The sequence below is a fragment of the Gavialis gangeticus genome, unplaced genomic scaffold, assembly GCF_001723915.1.
Source record: "Gavialis gangeticus isolate Ggan-Ray unplaced genomic scaffold, GavGan_comp1, whole genome shotgun sequence".
In the NCBI taxonomy this organism is placed as follows: domain Eukaryota; kingdom Metazoa; phylum Chordata; order Crocodylia; family Gavialidae; genus Gavialis; species Gavialis gangeticus.
The window spans coordinates 25,953,388-25,975,887 of record NW_017729011.1 but is presented as its reverse complement, the minus strand read 5'-3'; the positions used below and the strand labels follow the sequence as shown (position 1 = coordinate 25,975,887).

General features: G+C 52.1%; 1 protein-coding gene across 4 annotated transcripts in view; it reads right to left on the bottom strand.

Annotated features, from left to right (window-relative positions):
• Positions 1-22,500, bottom strand: part of PBX3 (PBX homeobox 3) — a 128,339-nt gene that overhangs the window by 6,622 nt on the left and 99,217 nt on the right. For all 4 annotated transcript variants that reach the window (XM_019510917.1, XM_019510916.1, XM_019510918.1 and 1 more), the window contains 4 exons: positions 18,013-18,254; positions 11,470-11,660; positions 10,119-10,254; positions 100-265 (listed from right to left, as the gene is read on the bottom strand). In XM_019510917.1, coding sequence (XP_019366462.1) covers positions 100-265; positions 10,119-10,254; positions 11,470-11,660; positions 18,013-18,254 — 735 coding nt within the window. The remainder of the gene's footprint in view (positions 1-99; positions 266-10,118; positions 10,255-11,469; positions 11,661-18,012; positions 18,255-22,500) is intronic.

The following is a 22,500-nucleotide window of genomic DNA, read 5'->3' as shown; positions in this document are numbered from 1 at the left end:
TGAGTTCTCTACCACCCCAGAGCCGTTGCCTTCCTGTTTTGCTTTCTGGGATGCTCTAGTTGGCTGGGCAGGGGGAGAGAGAAAGCTCCTGGTACGTACCAGAGTTTGGTGTGGTCGGTGAGTTTGTCTGGTTATTCTGGACGGCGGCTGCCACGGCGTGTGCTGCGGTCACAGCCGTCTTTGCAGCGTAGAGATTGGCTTCTTCCTGAAACTTCCCTATGTTCTTCTTGTACCTGATTCTCTTATTGCCAAACCAGTTGGATACCTGTGGATGGGGAGGAGAGGAAGTAAGAAAAATCAGTCCTCCGGTGGCATTCGGCATCTCGTCGTATCGCTCTGAGATGTCACGCTTGGGTCCATCAGATACACAGTCCCCAGCCTTCAATCCGATGTCTGCTGGGTACTTAGATTAATTAAGCAATAATCAAGGATCAGCTGAGTATTATTATGGATATGAGCATGACATGGTTCTGTCTGTCTCTTGGCAGAACTGATACACAAGGGGTTACTCTTTTATGACACCACGCATTTTGGAGTTTGCTGCTCTGGTTAGTGTAGTTTTGCCTACTGTTAATAATGAGGCATTTGTCAACCAAATCAAATGCTAGAATTCAAAAGGCTTCTGGAGGTGGATGAAGGTGATGTTTGGTTAAGAGAGAATGAGTTGGAAGTGAATGCAATTGTTCTTTATTTTTGGGCTGGAACAACCTTGGCAGCCCCAGAGTTGGAATCATGTTTGGTCTGCTGAAAATGAAAGGAATAATATAAATCAATAATGGATGAAAAGTTGCTTTGTCATCTCCCTTTGAAGGTACCGTGCTGATGCCAAGGTGGCTCCTAAGGCTCTATTAACCCGTGCAAAGTTCATGGCTGGAGCAGCTTACACAAAGCTGCAGCAAAAACATTATAGAATGTTTCTAATCCCAGCCATCAAAGCCACTAATTAATAATCTCAGTTAATAACTGATGTTGCGCACAGGACCATCACAAAAGCTCCTTGGCCTACAAACACAAGCCTGCGTTCAGGCCAACACACACTACACAACTATTGTAGAAGGAAACGAGGCCCTAGCACTGCAAATAAGGAGAAGTGCAAAGTCCTAGACTTAGGAGGGAGCAATCCCATGCACCAGTGCAGGCTGGGGGTGACTGGTTGGGCAGCAGCTCTGCAGAAAAGGACCTGGGGGGACGGGGGAGAAGAAGCTGAACAGGAGCCAGCAGTGTGCCCTTGGTGCCAAGAAGGCGACCGGTATCCTGGGCTGCATTGGTAAGAGCAGTGGCAGCACATGGAGGGCAGTGATTCCTCCCCTCTATTCAGCACTGTTGAGGCCACATCTGGAGTCCTGTGTCCAGCTGTGGGCCCTCCACTGCAGAAAGGATGTGGACACATTGGAGAGTCCAGCAGAGGGCAGTGAAAATGGTTGTGGGGCTGAAGGACAGGACTGGTGAGGAGATGCGGCGAGAACTGGGCTGATTTAGTCTAGAGAAGAGAAGACTGAGTGGGGATTTGATAGCAGCCTTCACCTCCCTGCAGGGGAGCTGCAAAGAGGATGGAGCTGGACCGTTCTCAGTGGGGGCAGATGACAGGACAAGAAGCAAAGGGCTCAAGTCACAGCAAGGGAAGTTAAGGTTGGATATTAGGAAAAACTCTCTCACCAGGAGGGCAGTAAAGCATTGGAACAGGTTACCCAGAGAGGAGGTGTTTAAGGCCTGGGTAGACAGAGTCCTGGCTGGGATGATGTAGTTGGGGCTGGTCCTGCTTGGAGCAGGGGGTTAGACTAGATGTGACCTGCTGGGTCCCTTCCACCCTCATTGTCTGTGATTCCATGATTCCAGGTCCAAATGATCAAAGCTTGTGGGAGCACGTGGCACCAAAGCTGACGTGGGGGCTGATGAAAATGCTACACAGTGACTAGGGTTTAGTTCTGTGAAGATTACACAACGCCACTGTCACAGGCACACATTCAACACTCAGACAGGTCCTCCTGTGGGATGATTTTAAAGTATCTTTAAAAAGGCATGTCCCTAATTATTAATGTACCACTGTGCTAACACCCAGCTGCACCAGGGCAGTGCACATCTGTCCACTCTAGAGCCCAATATCATGTCCACTGGTGTATAAACATTACAGTGCAAACCCATCATTTGTTCAGGTCTAGAGTTAAACAACCTGCCAGAAGCACAGGTCCTTTGGTTCCTACACTTGGCTGGTGGCATCACTGGGTGCTTGCCTCCCCCTGCCAGCCTTTGCAAGAGCCCAAAGGGCTTGGGTAGTCATGTCTGCTTATTCTTTCCCTTTGCTTCCTAAGGCCCGTAGTACCAAAGCGTCCAGCATGAGCTGAACTCAGTGGGAGTCCCTTCTCTGACCTGAGAACAGGCTCCTGGACTTCTAGCCTCTGATGATATGATGCTGTCATAACCATCAGCTTATGTTGATGTTTTCTATTTGCTTGAAATGTGGAACAGCCTTCACTCTGAGCAAAAGAAAATCCTTCTACAGAGAGGCAGGGGCTGCATAGCTATCTTCCTCTTATGAAAAGAAACCAAATTCACCAGTCACTGGTTCTGCCCAGACTGCCATACCTACAGGCAAGGGCCTGCTGCTCTGAAAGGCTATTCCATTTTAAATGGGAGCACGTGCGAGGGACAGAATGCAGCTGTTTCACAGAGGCTGCACACGCACCCTCGTTACAGGGAGGAGGGACGTTCCTGCTGGAAGGTAGGTAATTTTGGCATTTGTTTTAACACAATTATGGAAAAGTCTCTAGCTTTAATGGCAAGACGGAAGGTGCACCTCGTACATCCTGTTCCCCGGACAATACTCCATTGGCTTCTATATATTGCACTTAATATTACCTTGTCAGTCAGGGAAGCAATAATACATTAATGAAACCCAGCAAATAATTATTGTGGACAATCGGATTACGGCTTTATTAACAGTTTCATAATTGAGGAATCTCTGCACATCAACTGTATTGTCCATGGATGAATATGAACCTTTGTTTATGCACACCTCTGGACCAATCAAACAACAGCCATCACTAATAAAGGTTTATTTAATTCTCACAGTAAAATTTTAATATCACCAGCAGCCTGGGGAAGCCTCAGCGAGTGGATTTGCTTGACATCAGATCGTTTCCATTCTGCTAGTCCCAATACTTCTTAATCTTTAATATCAAGGCAATTAAAATTAATGGCCACTCATCCAAAGCCACTGTGGGCAGTGTTTCCTTGACATCAATTGTTTGATGGGATTACCTAGAGGTTAAACTAACAAGCAAGGTTTAATTGGAAGCAATGAAAGGAGCAGTGATCATACGTTATGTTTAACCTGCATACCACATCTAAATGAATATCTAAAAATGTTAAACTATTTCTCAAATTAAAATACACGCTCCGCACACAGCTAGATCCCCGGGTGGGAGCCGTCCCAGCCATCCTGCAAACACCGTGTTCCTGGCACTAGCATCAGAAGGAATCTATATGTCGACAACCTAGTCTCCAAACTTCTTTTTAATCCCCTGTTAAATATATTTGCTGGGAAGCTGCTGCTGAGCACGAGGCTTGTGGCCTGGAGATGCTAACAACCACACATAGCAGTTGCATGTGGACAAAGAGAAGCAGAAAGGGAGCCGGAGCTTGAGGCCAGGAAATGTGCTGAGCAGTGCAGTGCTCGCTACCGCAGCTCTGGACTCAGCTGCACGTGCAGAGAGTAGGACACATTTCCACACTTTCTCCGGCTGCTGCACTCTCACGTGCTCCTAGGCCTGGATGGTGGAGGAGGCTGCAGGGGAGCCAGGGGCAGGACAGAGGACGGTTGCCCATCCAAGGGCTTTTCCAAGTCAGTGCTCCCTCGGGAGTCAGCCTTTCACTCCAGAGAGCAGGCAGCAACTGTCTGGAGCTGCAGCAAAGTTTGGCATGGGGCCTACCAAGGCTCCCTGTCTCTCTGTGCTACGGCCCCAGCAGAGGAGAGCCTAGGGGTGAGGCACCCCTTTCAGAGCAGCGAGGGTTGGGGTTAATGCCCGCTGAGGTGAAGGGAGCTCTCTCACAGCTACAGTTCCAGGCTGCCTGCAGACTCAGGCAGATGCCTCTGCATCATCTGGCTCAGTTCATATTCCTCAGCATTTCCTTGCAGCCACAAAGGCTAGTACTTACTTCACACTCCCTATGAAATGAAAGCTGAGACCACAGTGCAATCACTTGACTCCAGAAGCTGGGGTCTACTCACTGGTAATGAATGGGTTCTAGCCCAGCCCTCCCTGCAGCCTGCTGCTCCCTGCCTCAGCCTCTCTGGGGGAAAGGAGTGCATTTGCTCCAGAAAACACTCGGAGATGGTGTGCAACACCTGAGAGTGACCCCTGGCCTTGGGCAGCAGGTGCAGGACACACAGGGGAGTGTGAGCACCAGGCCATGATATCACAGCTCAGCTCCAAACCACTTTAAACCTGGCTTGCAGCTGCCCTCCCTTTGCCAGGGCAGGGATGCAGGGCTTTCCCATCCACTGAAGACCACGATGAATTCACCAGTCCCTGTCCCGGGCTGCTCTTCACCAAGGAGCAGCAGGTCCTGCCCTCTCCGGCGTGCCTTGGAAGGTCAGGGACTCAGCACGGGCTGGCAGACTCAGCACCCCTGGGACTCTGGGTGCCATTGCAGGTGGTGTTACTGTCCCGTTGGGTGACCTTAGGCAGGTCAGCGTCCCCACGGGTTGGACGAGGCACCATCCCCTGCATAAAGTACTTGGATCTGCTGGGGAAGAGCCGGGGGTAGCGCGGACGGGCCCAAGGGCTGAGACGCTGAGCTCCCACCCAGGGCATGAGCTGCTGCCCTTACCTGGGCCCCTCTCTGCCCCTCTGTCCTGAAGATGTGAATTCTATACCTGGCCCAAGCATGACGTGGGCCCAGCACCGGCCTCCTGAAGCCAGGACCTGCACCCTGTAACCAGGACAAGTGGAGAAGCAGCTGCTGGGGGCCAAGCACCCCCTGGCTCTCCGGCCCTCCCCACTTCCACAACCACTGGCTGGAAGTTGTCTCCAGCGGAAGCCGCCTAGAAGCACATTTTTCATGAAAACAAACTATCTCTTCACATAAAAAAAAACAATGAACATCTTTCTCCTCCTGATCACTGAAGGCCAATTAATTAATTGGGCTTAATTGTATATTACATTTCAAACAATCCTGTTGCACTTATTTATCATGTTAATTACAACGTTAAATAAAAAGACAATAAATTATTACTTAAATCGTCAAGATGCATAACTGCAGGATTTGGGTTGGGGCCGACCTGCTCCGCTTCCCCGCTCGGGAAAATCCCCGGGACAGGGCAGTGCTCTGCGGAGAGGCAGCTCACACCGACACGTCCATCCTGAAATGAGCAAACCGAACATTTATGGACCACAAACCACGGGGAATATTCCAGTGTGTCTCTGTGTGTTTGTTTGCAGCACGTGCTTTATGGTCTGCACCTAATTAAATGTAACGGAATATGAAATTTTGCAATGACACGCAGAGTATTTATGGCACGTGCTGCCTGGTTAGTCATCTGCCTCTTTTTATCTCTGCAAACTTTTTGTTTCTATCTGCCTCTGTTCCACTCTTTGCATCCTGTTGGAAGTGAGGGATCAGTGCCTATAAATCCAGGGCTCGTAATGTGTTGGCAAAAATAAATAAAAACAGAATCAATGTGAACGCAGAGGAGCTGAAAGGCAGCTCCTGCATGCTGTTTAGAAAGAATTTTAAATATACCCTCTTGTCAAGCACATTTTTCTTTTGTTTGAAGCAATGAAAAATTTTATTGCTATAATCCACTGACATGCATTCAGCAATGACTATGCCCTTTCTCTAGTCTGCATGATAGACTGATAGTTGCTCATGACACCCTGAAAGAGGCTCATCTGCAAAAGTATAAAACATCAGCTTTGCAGCCATAGGAAGTAGAGAACAGATGAGACAGTTTATCTCCCCCAAACACGTGCAGATTGGATAGTTCTAAATTACAGCTGGCAATGTTCTCTGTTAAGGACATTTTTTTCCAAAATTACCTTCCCCGCACTCTTAAAAATGAAATTGTGTTAGGTGTTCATCTTAATAAATAGTTTGTCTTCATGTGTTTCTCGAAAAACTTGCTCTCCATATTATTTTACAGACTGATTTCAAAACCAAATCCATTTATGTCCCACCTGCAGCTATCTGTGCTGGAAGTCGGTCCCACTTCCTTTGTAGCTCAGTAAAGCACCGTGGCAGCAGGCTTGACAGGGAGCCGCACTATTTGGGGTCCCAAGGGCCTTGCTGAAAGTTGGAAGTCTTCCCCCTTGCACCTTGCCCCAGCCTCTGCCAGCCCCTGGCCTGGCGAGGAAGACTGACATGGGATCAGGAGCTGCAATGAATCCCCGCTCTGCTCTGAGCAGCAGAACTGATGGAAACCCTCCCACGGTTTGAGCCAAAACTCTTGGGGGGTTGGAAAGTTGTCAGTTCCCATGTTCTTAATTACCGTTTGTCCCTGCTGCCCTCCCTCCCCCCCCGGGCCCAGCTGGCGCAGAAATGAGACGTGCAGGAAGGCCAGGAGCGGTGCTGGCCGGATGGTGCCCCGTCGAGGCCAGACACAGAAGGTGCTCAGGAATGGTGCAGAACGCTCTGCGCAGGCCCCTGCGGCCATTTGCCGGGATGGCACTGCTCCTTCCATGGGCGAGCTGCCCCTGCCAGGTTGCTAAACAGACTGCCTGGTGTAGCCTTGGCTTCTGTGCTGCATCCTCCTGGCTTTGGCTGCCCTCCACCAGAGCTGCGTCCCACACTACTTCACGACGCCGGCTCCTAGCAGGCAGTAAGCAGTCCTGTGGGACGGCTGCAGAGCTGTCTCTGCTCAGCGCAAGCAGACGCTGCCTCGCAGGCTCTCAGCCCAGAGTATCCTGGCCGCGCCTGGTGCAAGGAAGCGCCCTCTGCACAGAGCAATGCTGTCCCCTCGCAGAAATGCACCCACATCAAGGCTCATTTAAAGCAGGTAAGGCCAGGCCTGGCCCCACATCTGCATGTCCATTAACCCTATAGAAGCCGCCTGGGCTTTTGCTACTGAACCACGCACTGCCAGTGCCTTCAGGGACAGTCTATTCCATGCCGCTCACCGTCGGAAATGGCTGCTCCCCGGGGTTGAATTCTCCCTGTCTTGCGTTATTCTCTGCAGACTGATCTTACCTTTCTTCACTGAACTGGCTTTTCTACACACAAATTAAGCCCTCGCCCTGCAGAAACTCCCTGAACCCAGTCACCTTACCTCTCATCCCCAGCAACACAACAGAGCGCAGGTAGCTTATCCCGACCATGCCCCTAGCACGGGCTCTCCTGCCCGGCTGGCAGCCTCCAGCATGAATCCCACTTAGAAAGCCCCTGCCACATTACAGCCCCATAGGCTGAGCTGCAACAGGGCCCACCCAAAGGCTTTGGTCTCTTGCATTTGTTATTCATACCTTCATGAAGGAGAGGTCCCAGGGCACCCAGCCAGGTGCCTCACGAATGCACCTCCAGCTAGAAAGGCTGCCACAGAGGCATGGGGCCATCAGCAGATGCACCAGTTACTGTCACGTGAAAGCTGGTAGGGACTCACGGCTGTGCGCACACTCCTACCCTGCAGGCGGTGAAAGGCAGCCCACCGTCGCTTACTGTGCCGGCTGCTCTCAGAGCAAAGTACCATTAGTAGTACCATCATTATTATTATTATGATGCTGTGCAAGATTTTTCAGCCCCTGCTCCAGCTGTCTAGAGAACAGCTCTCACCCTTTGCACTAACCTAGCCAGCTCTCACAGATAACCAGGGTCGCAATCTTGTCCCTACTAAAGTCAATGGCAAAGCTGCCATGGACCTCGAGGGGCTTGTGTCTTAGTGCACTTGGGCTGTGAGGTCTGAAAATTTCACCTCTTGGTCTGCTCGAATGGAGCGGGGAGCACAGAGGATGCCGCAGGGCTCTTCGTACAGCCACGCAGGCATCTGTGCAGACTGCTGTGGAACCGCGCTTGTCCTCTTGGTGCTCTGAAAGCTTTCTGAACTCAGGGCTGGAAAGGCAAGGGCTAGTTCCACTCATTGGTCTGACCAAGAGAGAAGAGAGCACGGAGACCAGTGGTTCTTAGTCTTTGTGGATTTAAGGTCCCTCTTCCTGAACTCGAGGCACCCCTCCTGGGACTCACAGGTTCATAGATTGTAGGGCTGGAAGGCACCTTGGAAGATCATAGGGTCCAGCCCCCTGCACCAAGCAGGAAAGACAACTGGGGCCAGGTGACTCCAGCAAGGTGACTTGAGCACCCTCCAGAACTTCTGGGAACTGAATAGCACCCGAGTTCAAACACAAATGCATGTGTTACAGTGCTCGTCTCCTTCCACAGGGGCTGGGCAGGAGGGGTGGGGGACCTTCCAGGCAGGGACAAGCTCGAGCCTGGCTTACCAGCTTAGCTTATCTCCTCACACCTCACGGCACCCTTCAAAGGATGTGGCAACATCCATCCTGGTTGAGAACCACTGGCCAAGACACTCACTGCTTCCCTGCCCAACAGGCTTTGCAGGGTAAGAAGCACCACTGGCTGCCCAGATACCTGGACTGGACACATCTCAGGAAACTACTGGATTGAGGGAACAGTGGGACTTTGCAGTGGATTTCCAAGACCTTACTGATGAGGTGGTTTTGAAGGATCTTGGGTTTCTTTCAGCGCATCCAAAGTTAACAAAGAGTCACCACAAGCAAGGCCGTCGGGTGGGGTTCTTTTCTGACTGCTTTCCCATTTGAAGTCTAAAGTACCTGACTTCTGCCATTTCACTGGAAACCTATACACCCAACCTCAGATCAGACCTTAATTATAAAGGGATGGGCTATATTGTTAAAAATGCCAGTACCGGGGCCTACCATCATCCATAGTTAACATGTTAACCTCAGGCATCGTTCCTTTAAATATATAATTACTTGAAAGACTGATAAGGCAACCTGATTGGGAGTGCAGGTGTTGGCACCCCCCACCAGCACAGCTTTGCTGCTGTCGGACTTGCTTTCCCACCCGCCATGTCACAGCCACACCCATGATACATGTGGCCCCCATGCCACAAGCATGTTCTGAGCTCTGCCAAATTCACAAGCCACAGGAAAGGCCAGATGTGACTTCCCTTCTAGAGACCCGGTGCAGGGAAGAGCACACTCAAGCTCAGTGCAGAATCTGTTCAAGGGGCTGGAACGTCACTGCTGGACCGCAGTCTGGGGCCATCAGGTTATAGCTTGTGCCCAAAATGGCTGACCTGGGCAAAGGCACCTGTCTGCAGAGCCTGAGCTGCATCTGCTCTCGCACGGCTTTGCTTTACTAACCCTTCTGGCCAGCCAAGTGCCGGCTCTAAGGGACCCGTTTTGTTTAACAGGGCTTGCAGCAGTGGAACAATAGCTATCCCCGGGCTGTTGTATGCCAACCAGGTTAGAAGCTTGTAGGCTTCAACCAATCAAAGAAAAGCTGATCCATAAAAATAGATTATTTGTTTGTCGATAAACTAGCTTTTTACTAAATTAATGTTCGGTTTTGATTAATTTATAGCAGGCTAAATGGATCACCCACGGAAGAGTCCTATTGACAAGTGCAGAGTGCATTTGCTACATAGCTGAAGAAATGGTCACACACATTCGTTTTTATGTATTATTTATCATTTTAACTGCACCCCGTGGCACGCCAACCCCTTCAGGCCCGGCTGAGAGGCCTCCTCCCTTCGCCACCGAGCTCACAGTCCGTTTCCCAGCCCCTGGTCAACGTGTACGTCCATTAACGGATGAAGTCCCTGAGGAGATGCCTACAGCGTCTGGGATAGGGGCTGCTGGAGCTGCACATTAGAGTCAGCCGACGCTGGTAGGGGCAAGACCATTTTCGCACTCTTGCTTCTTGTTCCATCAAAATAATGATGCCCCTTTGCTCTGCCTATGCAAATACACTTGCTTTCAAAAGAGAAGGGCCGCTCCATGGAAGGGTGATCAGAACGTGGAGGGGAACCCACGCCTGCAGGGAACGCGTCTCTGGCACTGCCCAGCCCAGCCGGCCGTGCAGGACGCTGGCACCTTTCCTCCTCCTTGGCCCATGGAGGGCAGGGAGAGCACTTGTACACCTCTTACCTGTGATACTGTGATGCTGCATTTCTTTGCCAGCTCTTCTTTGGCTTCTTCACTGGGGTAAGGGTTACTGAGGTGGGAGTAAAAATACTCATTCAAGATTTCTGTGGCTTGTTTGCTGAAGTTACGTCGTTTCCGTCTGAAATGAAGAAAGAAACCCGCTGCTGTCACAGACCTGAGCTGAGACCATCCACAACTCATGGGTGAGCCACCCCCTCTGCTCTGGGACGCAGCAGCACAACCCTCCTCACCCAGCTGGGAACGGCTCCTCCCTGGCACCTCTACACACACACCAGCTTCTGCCACTCCCCTGCCTCCATTTACAGTGCCCGTGTCCTCCGGAGCAGGGTGCTGAGAAGCAGAGCATGGTGTCCCCACATGCACTGCTCGAGCCCCTGCTCCCACCAAGGAGAAGGAGCGACGGCAGCAGGGAGCGACCGTGGTAGATCTGACAGGCCTTTTGCACCTTGAGTAGCACCCACCATGCTCTCCCCCTGAGCTGAGGGACTGCAGCCTACAGAAGCCCCTGGGGCCCTGTATACCTCCACAAGCCTCCCATCCACCCTGACGCCATTTCCCCTGAAGAACACATTTTAGAAAGCGCCAGTGGAACAAGAGCTTCCCATTCGGGTCCCCCTCAGGGCTGGCTGCAATCTAGAGGTGTGAGCCTCGGGCCGCTGTGCAGCCAAGCATCTCTCCCCACAGGACGGCTGAACTGCTGCCAGTGCTGTGCCCTGCAGCAGGCGGGCACTCCCCAGGCCTGCATTTAGCTCATTATCCAGCTTCCGCTCACTTTGCCTCGTTTACCTTCCACTTTTCCAAGGAGCCATGCTGTACATGCTGCCTTTGGCAGCACTGCCAGTGCCCCCTGCAGACATCTCCCCGCCACCCCCTGGTTTCCAATTACCCTAAGTGGCCACTGCCCATGATGTACTGGTAAAGAGCCCACCCGTAAGCCTGGCAATGAGGGGTGGGTGCAGGGGGCATCCCCTGGAGGTGGCTCCGTGCTTTGGGCTGCGGAGGTTGCTGCAGGGCACTGGCACCTTTACCGATGCAGCTCCCAGGCAAAGCCAGCCGGCAGGGGATCAGCAGCCAGCCTAGACTCGGCCCCATGCCAACAGTGAGACAGCCGCCGGCAGTGTTTGCAGGGCACTTTTCTAAAGACACCCACCCAGTGCCGCCTGGTCCCACTGCTGTATCAGCCACGGTGCCTGCAATGAAAGCCCCTTCAGAGGGGCAGTGCGAGCCATCCCTCCCTGGGCCAGCACATACATGACCGTGCTGCCCGGGGGGGCCTGACCCTCTTTGCCAGCCCAATAAAAAGCCGTGGCAGCCAAATGCATCACTCCCATACCTGGCATCAAGGAACCGCGATCTTAAAATCATGACTGCTTCACAAGTGCTTTGTTTGAGCTGCATCTGGATGGAGCTGAACTTTCGATGAATGATGCCCACCATCCTCTCGATCTCCTTCGGAGAGATGGGGCGTGTCCGACTCTGTTCTCGGAGCAGGTTCATCACGTGCGTGGTGAATTCGTTACAGGCCTGCAAAGGAAAGAGGGGGTTAACAACGGTTTTGTGCTGTCACACCACGACACGGCTGCAGCCCCCAGAAGCTTCCCGGTGCAAGGCAGACACACTTTCCACTGCCTGGGGGGTGTGTCAGGGCAAAGAGCCGCGGAGAGCCTGAAGCTGGTTGGCAATGCTCATGGGCCAGAATGGAGAGCCATGCAGGAAGCGGTAACACTGTCAGGAGCCTATGACTGGCCAGACTTCCTACTATGGCCTCCTCCCTGCCCAACCACACACGCTCTGCCCAGGCTACCTTGCATCAGTTGCTCCCCCTCCCCGTGGTCTCTGGCCCATCTGACAGAGGCCTGCAGCACGCATTCCAGGCTCTTACCCTTCTGACCCCTGGAACAATGTCACAGGTCCCTGCCTCTGACCTGCACCTCTGGGATAACCGTTTGATCCCCTACGCCCATGGCATGCAGATGGGATTGGGAGCTGTGACTGCATTCCTTCTCTATGACCAGAGATCAGGCTGCTAGTCTAAAGTGCCGCAGCAGAAAGGTGCGCTCAGTCTCCTGCTAGCAGAGTGGCCGTGGCGCGCCAGGCATGGCTGAGCTTGAGGTGGGTTAAGACGTGCTGCCATCTGATCGCTGAAACCTCCTGAAGCAATTCCCTGCCCAAGAGGGAATTTGGGAGGGTCCCTATGCCGTGCCTCTCTGGATACCTTGGGCCCTGGCCTGCTCGTATAGCCGGGAGCCCTTGTAAGTGAAGGAGCTGGGAGCTCCTCCACCCACTAAGCAGGGGCAGGACACCGTGATCTAAACCATGCATGCTGCATCATCTGCAGACTTTGTCAGATCTGCGTCTCCCTGCGAACAACATGCCTGCCCGCAGCAGGGGCTGGGAGCTGTCACCCACTCTGCTGATATCCATCTCTCTGATCGTTCTCTAACACCCATTTGAGGTGAACTGAGTCGTTTGAGGGATCCACTTGAGGGAACTGAGTCTCAGCTATCGAACACATTTCTTCCCAGCATTGTCCTCACCCGGCCTTAGCCAAACAACAGACACAGCCCTGTGCTGGTTGGGCACCGCACATTTTAGACACGCAAAAGAGAGGCTGGTCTCCTGTTCCCATGAAAGTCCATCCCACAAGTAGCTAGGAGTCTCCAGCAGGCCAGTGTGCTGGTTGTCCAAGCCAGGCAGAGGTTAGAAAGCAAAGGTGACCAAAGCTCTCCCTAGGCTTGCCATGTATCTGATGCTCAGCAGCTGCTAAACCCAGCAGAGGGGACAGTGCCACGTCTTGTCCAGATCGGCCTGGTGAAGCATCACTGCAGTGCCAGCTTTGATTTTCTTCTAAGGCTAGCGTTAGGGACACCCCCTCCTCATTTGTTCTGCACCAATTTTCAGTGGCCCACCTGAATTTCATTAGCCCCATGCAAGGGAAAGAGTTAAAAGTGAAAAGTTTATGCATCTGAAAACTCATAATTTCCTACAACATTTGCTGAATGTCTCGCAACTTATTAAGTGAAGCCATCTATGAATGCAAATGCTGATTAGCAATTTGGCAATAGCCCAACATTCGCAGAATTCACATAGCTTTTCTTTAAACCAGTAGTTCATACATGATTAATTAGAACATCTCATTTATGTAGTGTGCACTTTAGCTCATTACTCTAAGTAAAATTCGTTAAGTATTTACATTTAGATAATTAAAATCTGGGTACACCCTTAAGAAAGATGCATACACTTCAGGCAAAGTGATTTTTTTCTTTACACTGCTGAAAGTAAATTACAGGCTAATTTACATCCTTGCTGCACCACTGTGAAGGCAGCGCTCGGACGAGCTCAGCTCCTCTCCCTGGAAAGGTGCAGACTTGCCCTTGGCACGGAGCGCAGCACTGCCCATGCCCTCCTGGCCGTGATGCTCCTCACGTGGTCGTTCTTGAGTCGGGGCACAGCTCCCTGCTCCTCCCTCCAGCACTGCTGGTGCAATGAGATGGGGCTGGTTCAGTGGGAACTGGTGTCTCCATCACCCACCCGCATTTCTGGGGCTCTTTGCCTGCTGTCTGGGTTTACACTTCTGCAAATGGGGTCTTGGTTTTTCCTCTGCCCTGTTTCAGGCAAAAGAAGTGACCCTGAGAGGGCTCCCAGTCACCTGTCAGCCACCTAGCCCACACCTAGAGCCTGCCCTCCCACCCGATTCTCCCCCATCCAGGAAGAAGGGACCTGAACCGGGGGCAGGAGGTGTCCCAGGGAACCTCATGGGGAGAGAAGCAAGTTGGACTAGAAAGGGGCCCCTCTCCGCAGAAGAGAGCCAGGCCAAGAGCCATCTCTGCCCGGGGCAGAAGGCAAGAAGGCTGCACCAGCACAGGGCTCCCAGACTGTCTGGTGCAAATCTGCCTGGACTGGAGGAGGTAACATGCAAATATTTCCCCACAGAAATGGCATCAAAGTGCTGTCAGAAGGAGGATGCTGGTGCCAAGTGAGCTCAGTAAATTAAAACAAGGGGTCTGAGCGCACATGCACCACGCAGTTCAACAGAGGAAGGGCACTGGCACTGCCAAGCAGTGAGAAGCCTTCCCAGGCCCCGCCTGCATCCCAGGACAGGATCGTTTGGAGGCCGAGAGATGAAGGGCCTGACTCTCCTCCCCCTTCTCCAGAAGCGCAGGGAGACTGGAAGGGCCAGCCGCCTTCTTGTGTTTCCCCTGGGTCACTTCCAGCATTGAAACTCCTGGCCCCTTTCTCATGCCTGTTTTGCAGGCCTCTGCTTGGTGCCCCAGACTTTATTAATAATGTCAGGTGATAAGTGATGGCCTTGTTAACCTGCTCTGAAGCCCTGCAGAAGCAGAGGGTGTCTCAGCGTGCTCTAATGCTTAATCAGATGTGCACACGGAGAAGAGGAAGATTGGCTTGCTTTGGCAGCCTGAGAGCCGTTCCCCAAACAGCCTTCTGCCACGGCACAGCCAGCCAGCCCCAGGCTGAGCTGCACCCGGCCGGCTTCCAGCACAGTCCGTGGCACTTGCCCAGCGCCCAGGCTTCACCCGATGTGGTGCTAAGTCGAAAGACAGCTGTGAGCTCAGAGAGCAGACTCCCAGCTGCTCAGGGAGGCGTGGGACCCTTACAATACTTTTGCCTACAGCAAAAATGTATTTCAATGTAATTATAGAAGATAGCTTTCAATATGTCACCTCTATTATAGGAGCTGTAAATTATGGAGAGCGCTGCCTGTGTACGGCCATCTCTCCTGGCACGCGGCGAGGGGAGAGCTGCTGATGGCGTGACATACTTTTTCCCCTTCCTTAAGTGCATTCCCCTCCCTGGCAACAAATGTCAGAATCAAGCTCTGTCTGGAAAGCATCTGCACAGAAGACGCTTGCGGTCTGTGCTTCTGGGGGTAGAGAAGAGCAGGGACGGGCAGAGGCAAGGAGAGACAGAAGCAGGCATCTGACCCCATTTTGAAGCCATAGTGGGCTCACCTCCCCGTGCTCAGGGCTGGGGGCCGGCTCCTGCCCCAGGGGACATTGGGCCAGGGGTTCTGCTGCCTCTGTCCCCCAAGGACAGTAACAACTGTCCAGAAACTGGCGGCCAGTGAAGACAGAGGTGCACAAACCCGGCTGCCTCTCTGCGGTGGAGATGGGCGCTGTTCTTGAGACAAACTGGTAGCAGACAGCTGGCTGCAAGGCTGGAGGAATTATCATATTTCTGTACGGCAGGCAGCGCTGGGTGTCAGGATCAACAGGGGGGAAAGCCTGCGTGTTTCGCATCCACTCGGCCTCTCGCCCTCCCCTAGCAGCACGTGAGCCTCCTCCTCGGTTTTCTGAGGGGTGGACGGATGGCTGTGACATTTCGGCTGAAACCTTTGTAAATGGAGCTACCGGCTAAAAACGCAATTTCCCCCCGCCCCCCCAACAAGTCATTAAGCTTATTATAGTCAAAGGACACTTGCCAGGAACTAGCTATTAACACAAATCTGAATTTATTTCAGCCCCAAATCCATCTCCAGCTTCTGTCCCCGTGACTTTATACCGGCCTGTTGTTTACTGCAAGGTCTGCTCTGGCTAATGCAATGGCCATCGCCACTTCAACACACAAAAGAGAGGTGTTCACTACTGCTCTGTGTGGCGGTGCAGGGAGGACCGGGGGCCCTGCAGAAGAAATGGCCCCAGGCACAGACACTGCCAGCCATTCGCTGCCTCTGCCTCTCCCTGCTCGAGTGATGGCCACGGACAAGCCTGCGTGGCTGGTGTCGAAGCAGACCTAGCCTGGCACCACCGCAGTGCTGTTCTGGACTCGCCCTGGCCAGGGACAGCCTCATGCCCGTCCCCCTCTCTCTCTTGGGATGCCGCGTGCCTCCTAACACCCCCCTGCACAGCTGAGCACAGAGCCTAGGTGCTCCACCGCTGGGCTGGCCGCCCCCTCCGAAAGTCGACAAGAGCCGGAATCTGCGAGGGAGAGACCCTGGGTGGGCAAAGTGCCCCAGGGATGGAGGGGAGAGAAGTGCATGGGGCTTTTAACAGCCTGTGGACGAGAGGCTCTGGGGTAGTAGTGGGTCCTTCAGCTGGACTGTCTGGCTGGGGGTGGCAGAGCCCCCACCAGGGAAACACTGTCCCAGCAAGAGATGCCAGCCCAGTGCCCGTGCCGTCCGGGGCGAGGAAACCAGAGCACACAAGAGTCACGTGTGCTGCTCTGGACCAAGAGCAGGTGAGAAGCGGGGACTCTCCTGCCGGCTCGTTCTGCCAAGCTGAGCGGACTGGCACTCACTGCAGCAGGCCCCAGTAGCCCAGTCTGCCCAGGACGCGGTGCTCCATCACGGAGGTCCTGGCAGTGTCTCTAACCCTGCACACTGTGCCGTCTCCACTAACCGCCTTCCTGTACGTGCAGCCCAGAGAGCTCCCATCTCCCTTATGTTGCTTGCTTGCTGCAATGGCATTTGTAACATGACGTTAAAGCAGGCCCAGGTCAGATGGAGGGTTAATACTGAGGGTTGACCGAGGAGCCTGGCTGGGCAACTGCGCTGGGCCCAGCTCCCGCCACAGCAGCGTGGCCAAGTGGACGGGAAGCCGCAGCAGAGCAGCTCAGGATGGCGTCTGGGCAGAGCTGTGATTCTTCTCTGCCTTGGTGGTTCCTAGCAGGATTTTTATGGCTGCCTGAACATCTCTGCTGCGGTTTCATTTGGTTCAGACTTTCACTTCACCGTACTGTAATGGGCTCAGGGTGGGCCCAGCACTTCCCAGCACAGGAAACCACCGGCTGATGAGGTTCGTTGAGCTGATGAGGTCCAGGGCTTACAAGCTTTATTAGGACACCTCTGGGATGGAAAGATGAAGACATTACTCGAGGCTTGCCAGGGCCAGGGATCTCACACCCTTCTCTTCTCCCTCTGCTTCTCCTCCTGTGATGCAACGCCACACATGCCACAGCAGGACAGGAGAGAACTGCAGCTCCACGGGGCGCTTGCAGAACATGATCCCTACCACAGTGCCAGGAGCAATTGCCCCACTCCCGAAAACATCAGGAAGCAGCAATCTGAGCCCCTGGTGCCCAGTGCAGCCACGAAGACAGCAAGTCCCTAGTCCCCTCAGGTGACTGCAGAGGACTGGATCATATAATGGCACCGAGAGTCAACCTCACCCAGGAAAGGTTCTGCCATCAAACTAATCTGTGTATTTCTTGCTCCTCTTAAGTACCTGCAGATTGTTTTGAATTGACAAGCTCTCTCTCACCCCAAGTAACCCTGCAGTACTGCATATCATCTCCCCAGCTAGGGCTGCCAGAGGAAAAGCTGGCTCTGGCCAGACCCAACTTGAGATGCCTGGTGACGTTTAGAGATGCAGGAAACAATGACCATGGGGCCAACCCTCTGATTCTTGCGCGAGCACAGGGGGATTGTTAAGGCCCACAACAGGCCAGGAACTTTGCTTTGCCTCTGCTTTGAGCCATGACCTTGCCCCTCAAACCAGCGCACCCCAGGCATGGGAGGCAGCTGCCTGGGGTCTGCGGTGGCACTATTCTGCAGGCTCCTCCCTTGACCAGTCCGCTCCTGGGGCAGTTGCGAGGATGGGGGCATATAGCAGCTCAGGGGGTATTTTTATGCACACACAAGCTCAGCTACAAATGACAGTCAGGGACAACAGAAACCCCCCAGGCATGCAAGCCAGGCCTCTTGTTTCCAGAGTATCAATGGTCTCATTTGACTGCACAGCTCTTCCAAGAGAGACGGGTGTCGGGGGAGGAAGGGAAGAGAAGAGAGAGAGAGATGAGGAGGGGAAGGAGAAAGAGAGAGAGGTTGTTCCAAGCCCTGTACAGAAACAAGAGCTGGCTAGCAGAGGTGCAGAGAAGAGCGGCCACAGGTACACGTAGGACTGTGAGAGCGATGTCTGACCTGTTCATATTTCTCCAACTCTGTGTGATAGATTTGTCTGATCTGGGTCAATTTGGCTCTGTAATCTGAGTGTTCAATAGAGTTATCTGAAGACCCTCCAGAGGCGGCTGCTGCTGCAGCTGCTGCTGCCGATCCCCCACCTTTCTCCGGACCTGACACCCCTTCCGCCAGCAGCATGTTGTCCAGTCTCATCAGCTGGGGATCGGGAGGGTCTTCCTCCTGGGCTCCTCTGATGCTCAAACCTTGGGGGAGAGAGAGAGGGAGAAAACACGGTGAGTCTTTCCCATCCCCTGTCTGACTCCTGCCCCAGCCAGCCCTGTTCATTGGAGGGTTTGTACCACTCCTTTTTGCCCTTGAAAAAACACTTTTTGCAGTGAGAGATGACAAGGTGCCCAGGCCTGAGGTCTGATAATGGCTCATGTCACATCCCTGTGATGACCCAAGATGCCCAAGCTTCCCAAGATGCCCCTATGGAATTTCAAAGCGACAGAAACAATCCTCAGACATGACTCCACCATCAGCAAAACCTAGCAGAGAATGAATCTGTTTGAAGAACTTGTAAAACACCCCACAGAAAATTTTTATTGCAAGTATTATAAAAATGCATGTATACATGTACAAACATCTACAGGTGCTTTTTTTGTTACACATAACACATCGCCATCTAAGCAAGACTGACGTTTTTTGCCTTTTGCAAAACCACATAGGAGAGGTAATCATCTTAATTATTTGGAAGCCATTGATTTGTTTCCCATTTTCTTCCTAACACATCTGAGTCCTGTGTTGCTCTTGCTAAGATTCTCTCTCCGGTTCCAGCTAGAGAAGTCCTCGGGCTGATGTAGGATTTCTAGAGAAGGGACATCATCTCCTAAACCGTTTAGGAATCCTCCTAAAGCAGGTCTCCTGGATGCTAGTTCAATTCAAGCAGCCTCTCTCCAAAGGCACCCCCATTCTCTGGAGCTGCCCCAGTACCTAGTGGGAAGGTTCACACATACAAATGGGAAGCAGGTGGGACAGAGGTGAGAGCAAGCCAGGGGCAATAACTGTGTGGGGAAAGCTGAGGCTGGCGGTATTTGAGCAGCGCATCCAGTGCCACACTCACACGCAGAACACGGCACCGCACCACAGCTTACATGCAGCTTCAGAAATTGAACATAAACAGCAGAGAATTACACATTCTTTTACCACCCAGTAATTTAATTGCCATCAGGATGCTGGGATGCTAAATATGTGTTTAAAATTGCCAGCACTGTTACAGTGCATGGTCGGGGAAAACATTTTAAATCTAATTTCTGTTTTAAATCGAGAACTTTCAAAGTGATGCCCAGTCAGCAATCTCATCTGAGCGCTATAGATCAAGGCTGACAATTTGTAGGTTTAATCAGGTCATGCAGGCATTCTGCCAAGACGTGATCAACAACGCCGAAAACAAAGTTTAAAAATAATTACAGCGGTATAAAAATCGCTAGAGCCACGGCTTCTTGAATCAGCATTTCCATTAAAGATGTAACACCGCCCAAATCCATCCCAGCCTAATTAACCTCTTTAAAGCTATTTAAAAGCAAGTATTCACGCACTCGTTAGACGGATCCCAGTGGGTCGGCAGTTGGCACCTTGCATGCTCGCACTCCAGTCCCGCCGGCTGTGCCCACCCTTGGCTTTTGCTGCACACAGCAGTGCGCTGCATGGAGTCCAGGGCGCACGACACGACAGGAACATCAGCTGAGCGCCAGCAATGCCAGTCTCTGCCCTCGCCTGAATGCAGCCCAGATCTTCTCAGAATCAGGGCTAATTTCTTCCTGCCCTGAGCGCCACGGCCTGCGCCACATGACCCCGTCCTGACCAACCTCCCTGGCACAGGAAGGTGCTGCTTTCATTTTGCTCTAAAATACACATTTTAAATCTGTCACCTTCATTTACAAATGTGATTCCATATCATTTCATTGGGATAATAAAAACATCTTGTCATTGTGTTAAATTAGTTCTGTCGCCTGTTTGGAGGTTTGCAGATGGGCACGGTTTGCATGCAGAACGCGCTGCCACCAGGCGCGCACCATGGTTAGCGCTGGGCAGAGGAAGAGCAGTTTATTTTAGGACTTGCCTCTTCACAGCCAGGCGGTCAAAGAGGCCAGTGGTTCTTTCGGGTCTCTCCAGTGATATGAGCTCAGCTTGCTCAGCGCATTGCCCAGCATCAGCCTCACGGAGCGGCAGCTTTGTCCTGTGCATCAGGTTCCCTGGCCCTCCCCGTCTCTGCTTCGCTTTGACTCATCACCCCTGCTTCTACTCACTTCCTTGGCTCTTCGATTTCTGCAGGGGATAATCCCTGCTGGCTCCAGGAGACTGTCCTCTCCTTCCCAGCCTGGCTGCTCCTGATTTTCAGACTGCTCTGAGAGACTCACCTCCTCCATTTCTCATTTCCATTTGCTTCCTCCTAACACCCGTCCAGATCGCTAAGTCTTCTTTCTGTTTCTCCCTTTGCTTTCTGTGGCAGCCTGTCCTCCCTTATGTTTCCCCAGCTATTTACAAGTTCATGGGCTACCATGCTCCTTATTCTCCTTCATGGGTGAATGTGGGTTTCTCTCCTCTGCCCGGACACTCACAGACACCCCAAATTCTTTCCCTGGGATTAAATGGGCACAGCTCCCCTGACCCCTGGTACTTTGGCAGCTGGGCATGGGCATAACATGAAATGTTTCTGTAGAGAAGCACAGTGCATTGCTAGATAGAAGCTAGCTCTCAGGGGAGCCACAGGGCCCTGCGTGCAGCACACACAAATCCACATCACTGCCAGGGGTCTCCGGCACACACTTCGTGCCTTGCAGTGCAGACTCTGGGTGTGGAAAACTGTTCATCCCACTGAACTCCTACAAGAGGTAACCGTGGGCATGAGGATGAACGTGCTGCACTGGACCCTCCCTAGTTACTACATGAACGATATGCTTCAAATCAGCACATCATAAGTAGGGGGTGGTTTTCCTTTGGAGCAGTGAAGTCCTTTGTATGCTGTGAAACCGGGAGGCTGCTGAGCCAGCTAACGGGCTCCTCTCGCACACGTGTTGTTTTCCAAATGATCTGCGGCGAAAAATTCAGGGCACTTCCCAGATTCCTTAGCAATGAGCAAACACCTCCTTCCATCCACTGGCACATGTCTGTTCCTGACTCACATCTGCCTTTATAAATGACTCTCCCTTTGAGCACGGTGATAATATATGTATTTTTTGACATATAAGCTCACACTCTGTGGCTATTGTTTCCCTTTTTATTCCTCAGTATATCAACCCATGAGTTTATTACTGTTTAGCTCACTGACCTTTCAATGCATCGTGGAATGAAGGTAGAGAGCGGGCTGGAAAGAACACAACAATACATCACTTCCAGCACAACTACAGATGTACTAATGGCCCAGGAAGTGCGAGGGTCCCAGCTAGGCAGCAGTCACCTACCAGCCTGCTGACTGACAGTAAACCCTCTCCCTCTAATAGGGCCATGCCAAGTCGTGCCCTTTTTTTGGCCAGCCCCTTCTATGCTCCATAATATCCTCTTATGCACATTTGGATCCATCGAATGTCTAAGATCTAGTCTCCCTGGTGACAACAGAGTGCTATAAGGTTAACAAAAAGCATGTGTGCTCCTGATTTTAATCTGCTTATAACCATAACATGCATTTCAGTATCTCCACGATTTAGACAAATCACATAAACAGACACTAAAACATTGTTTAACAATGAACTTGGCTTTGTTAGAAGACCACAGTTTTAGCATATCTTTCAGCAAATCCTAATTAGCTGTCTTTCACCATGCTGTGCACCTGCCCCCACAGATAATAGACGAGAGCATCTGCATAGACTACTGCATTCAGAGGCCAATAAATAAATTGCAGGTCAAAATTATTACAAAGCTTTCTTCAAATAAACCCATCTCCTTCACAATACAAAGCTGCAGATATGAAAAGTACCTAAAGCCCACTCAAATGGTATGATTACAGGGGCCGTTGGAGTTTAATAATATGACTGTAATTCAGGCATTTTCAACAGCTCATTAAGGGTTCATTAATATATGGGCAAGCTTTTGAATTATAAATAAGCAGATTAGAAACCTGCAGTGTCTGAATTGTACAGTAGTATCCTCACTAACAGAATAATATTGCAAACACAATGAAGGCTTGACCCAAGAGACAGAAGGTGGAGATGCAGGGCACTGCCTCAGCTTGTGCTCTCAGTCTTACTTATTTATTCCTCGGCTCCCTGCTCGCTGGCAAGGGAGGGCCTCTCCTGGAGCACGGGGTGCTCAGGTGGGTGTTTCAACAGACACGGTCGCAGCGCAATGCTGGGGCTCTCTGGCGTGGCCCCAGCCCATCGTCCTCCGCTCCCTGAGGTCCAGGTCTGAAAGCCCGCTGAGGTCACTGCCATTGGCTTCCACAGGTCCCTGCAGATCCCAGCCAGAAGACAGCCCTTCTCCAGCACCTGCCCAGGTCACCCAGCAAGCCTG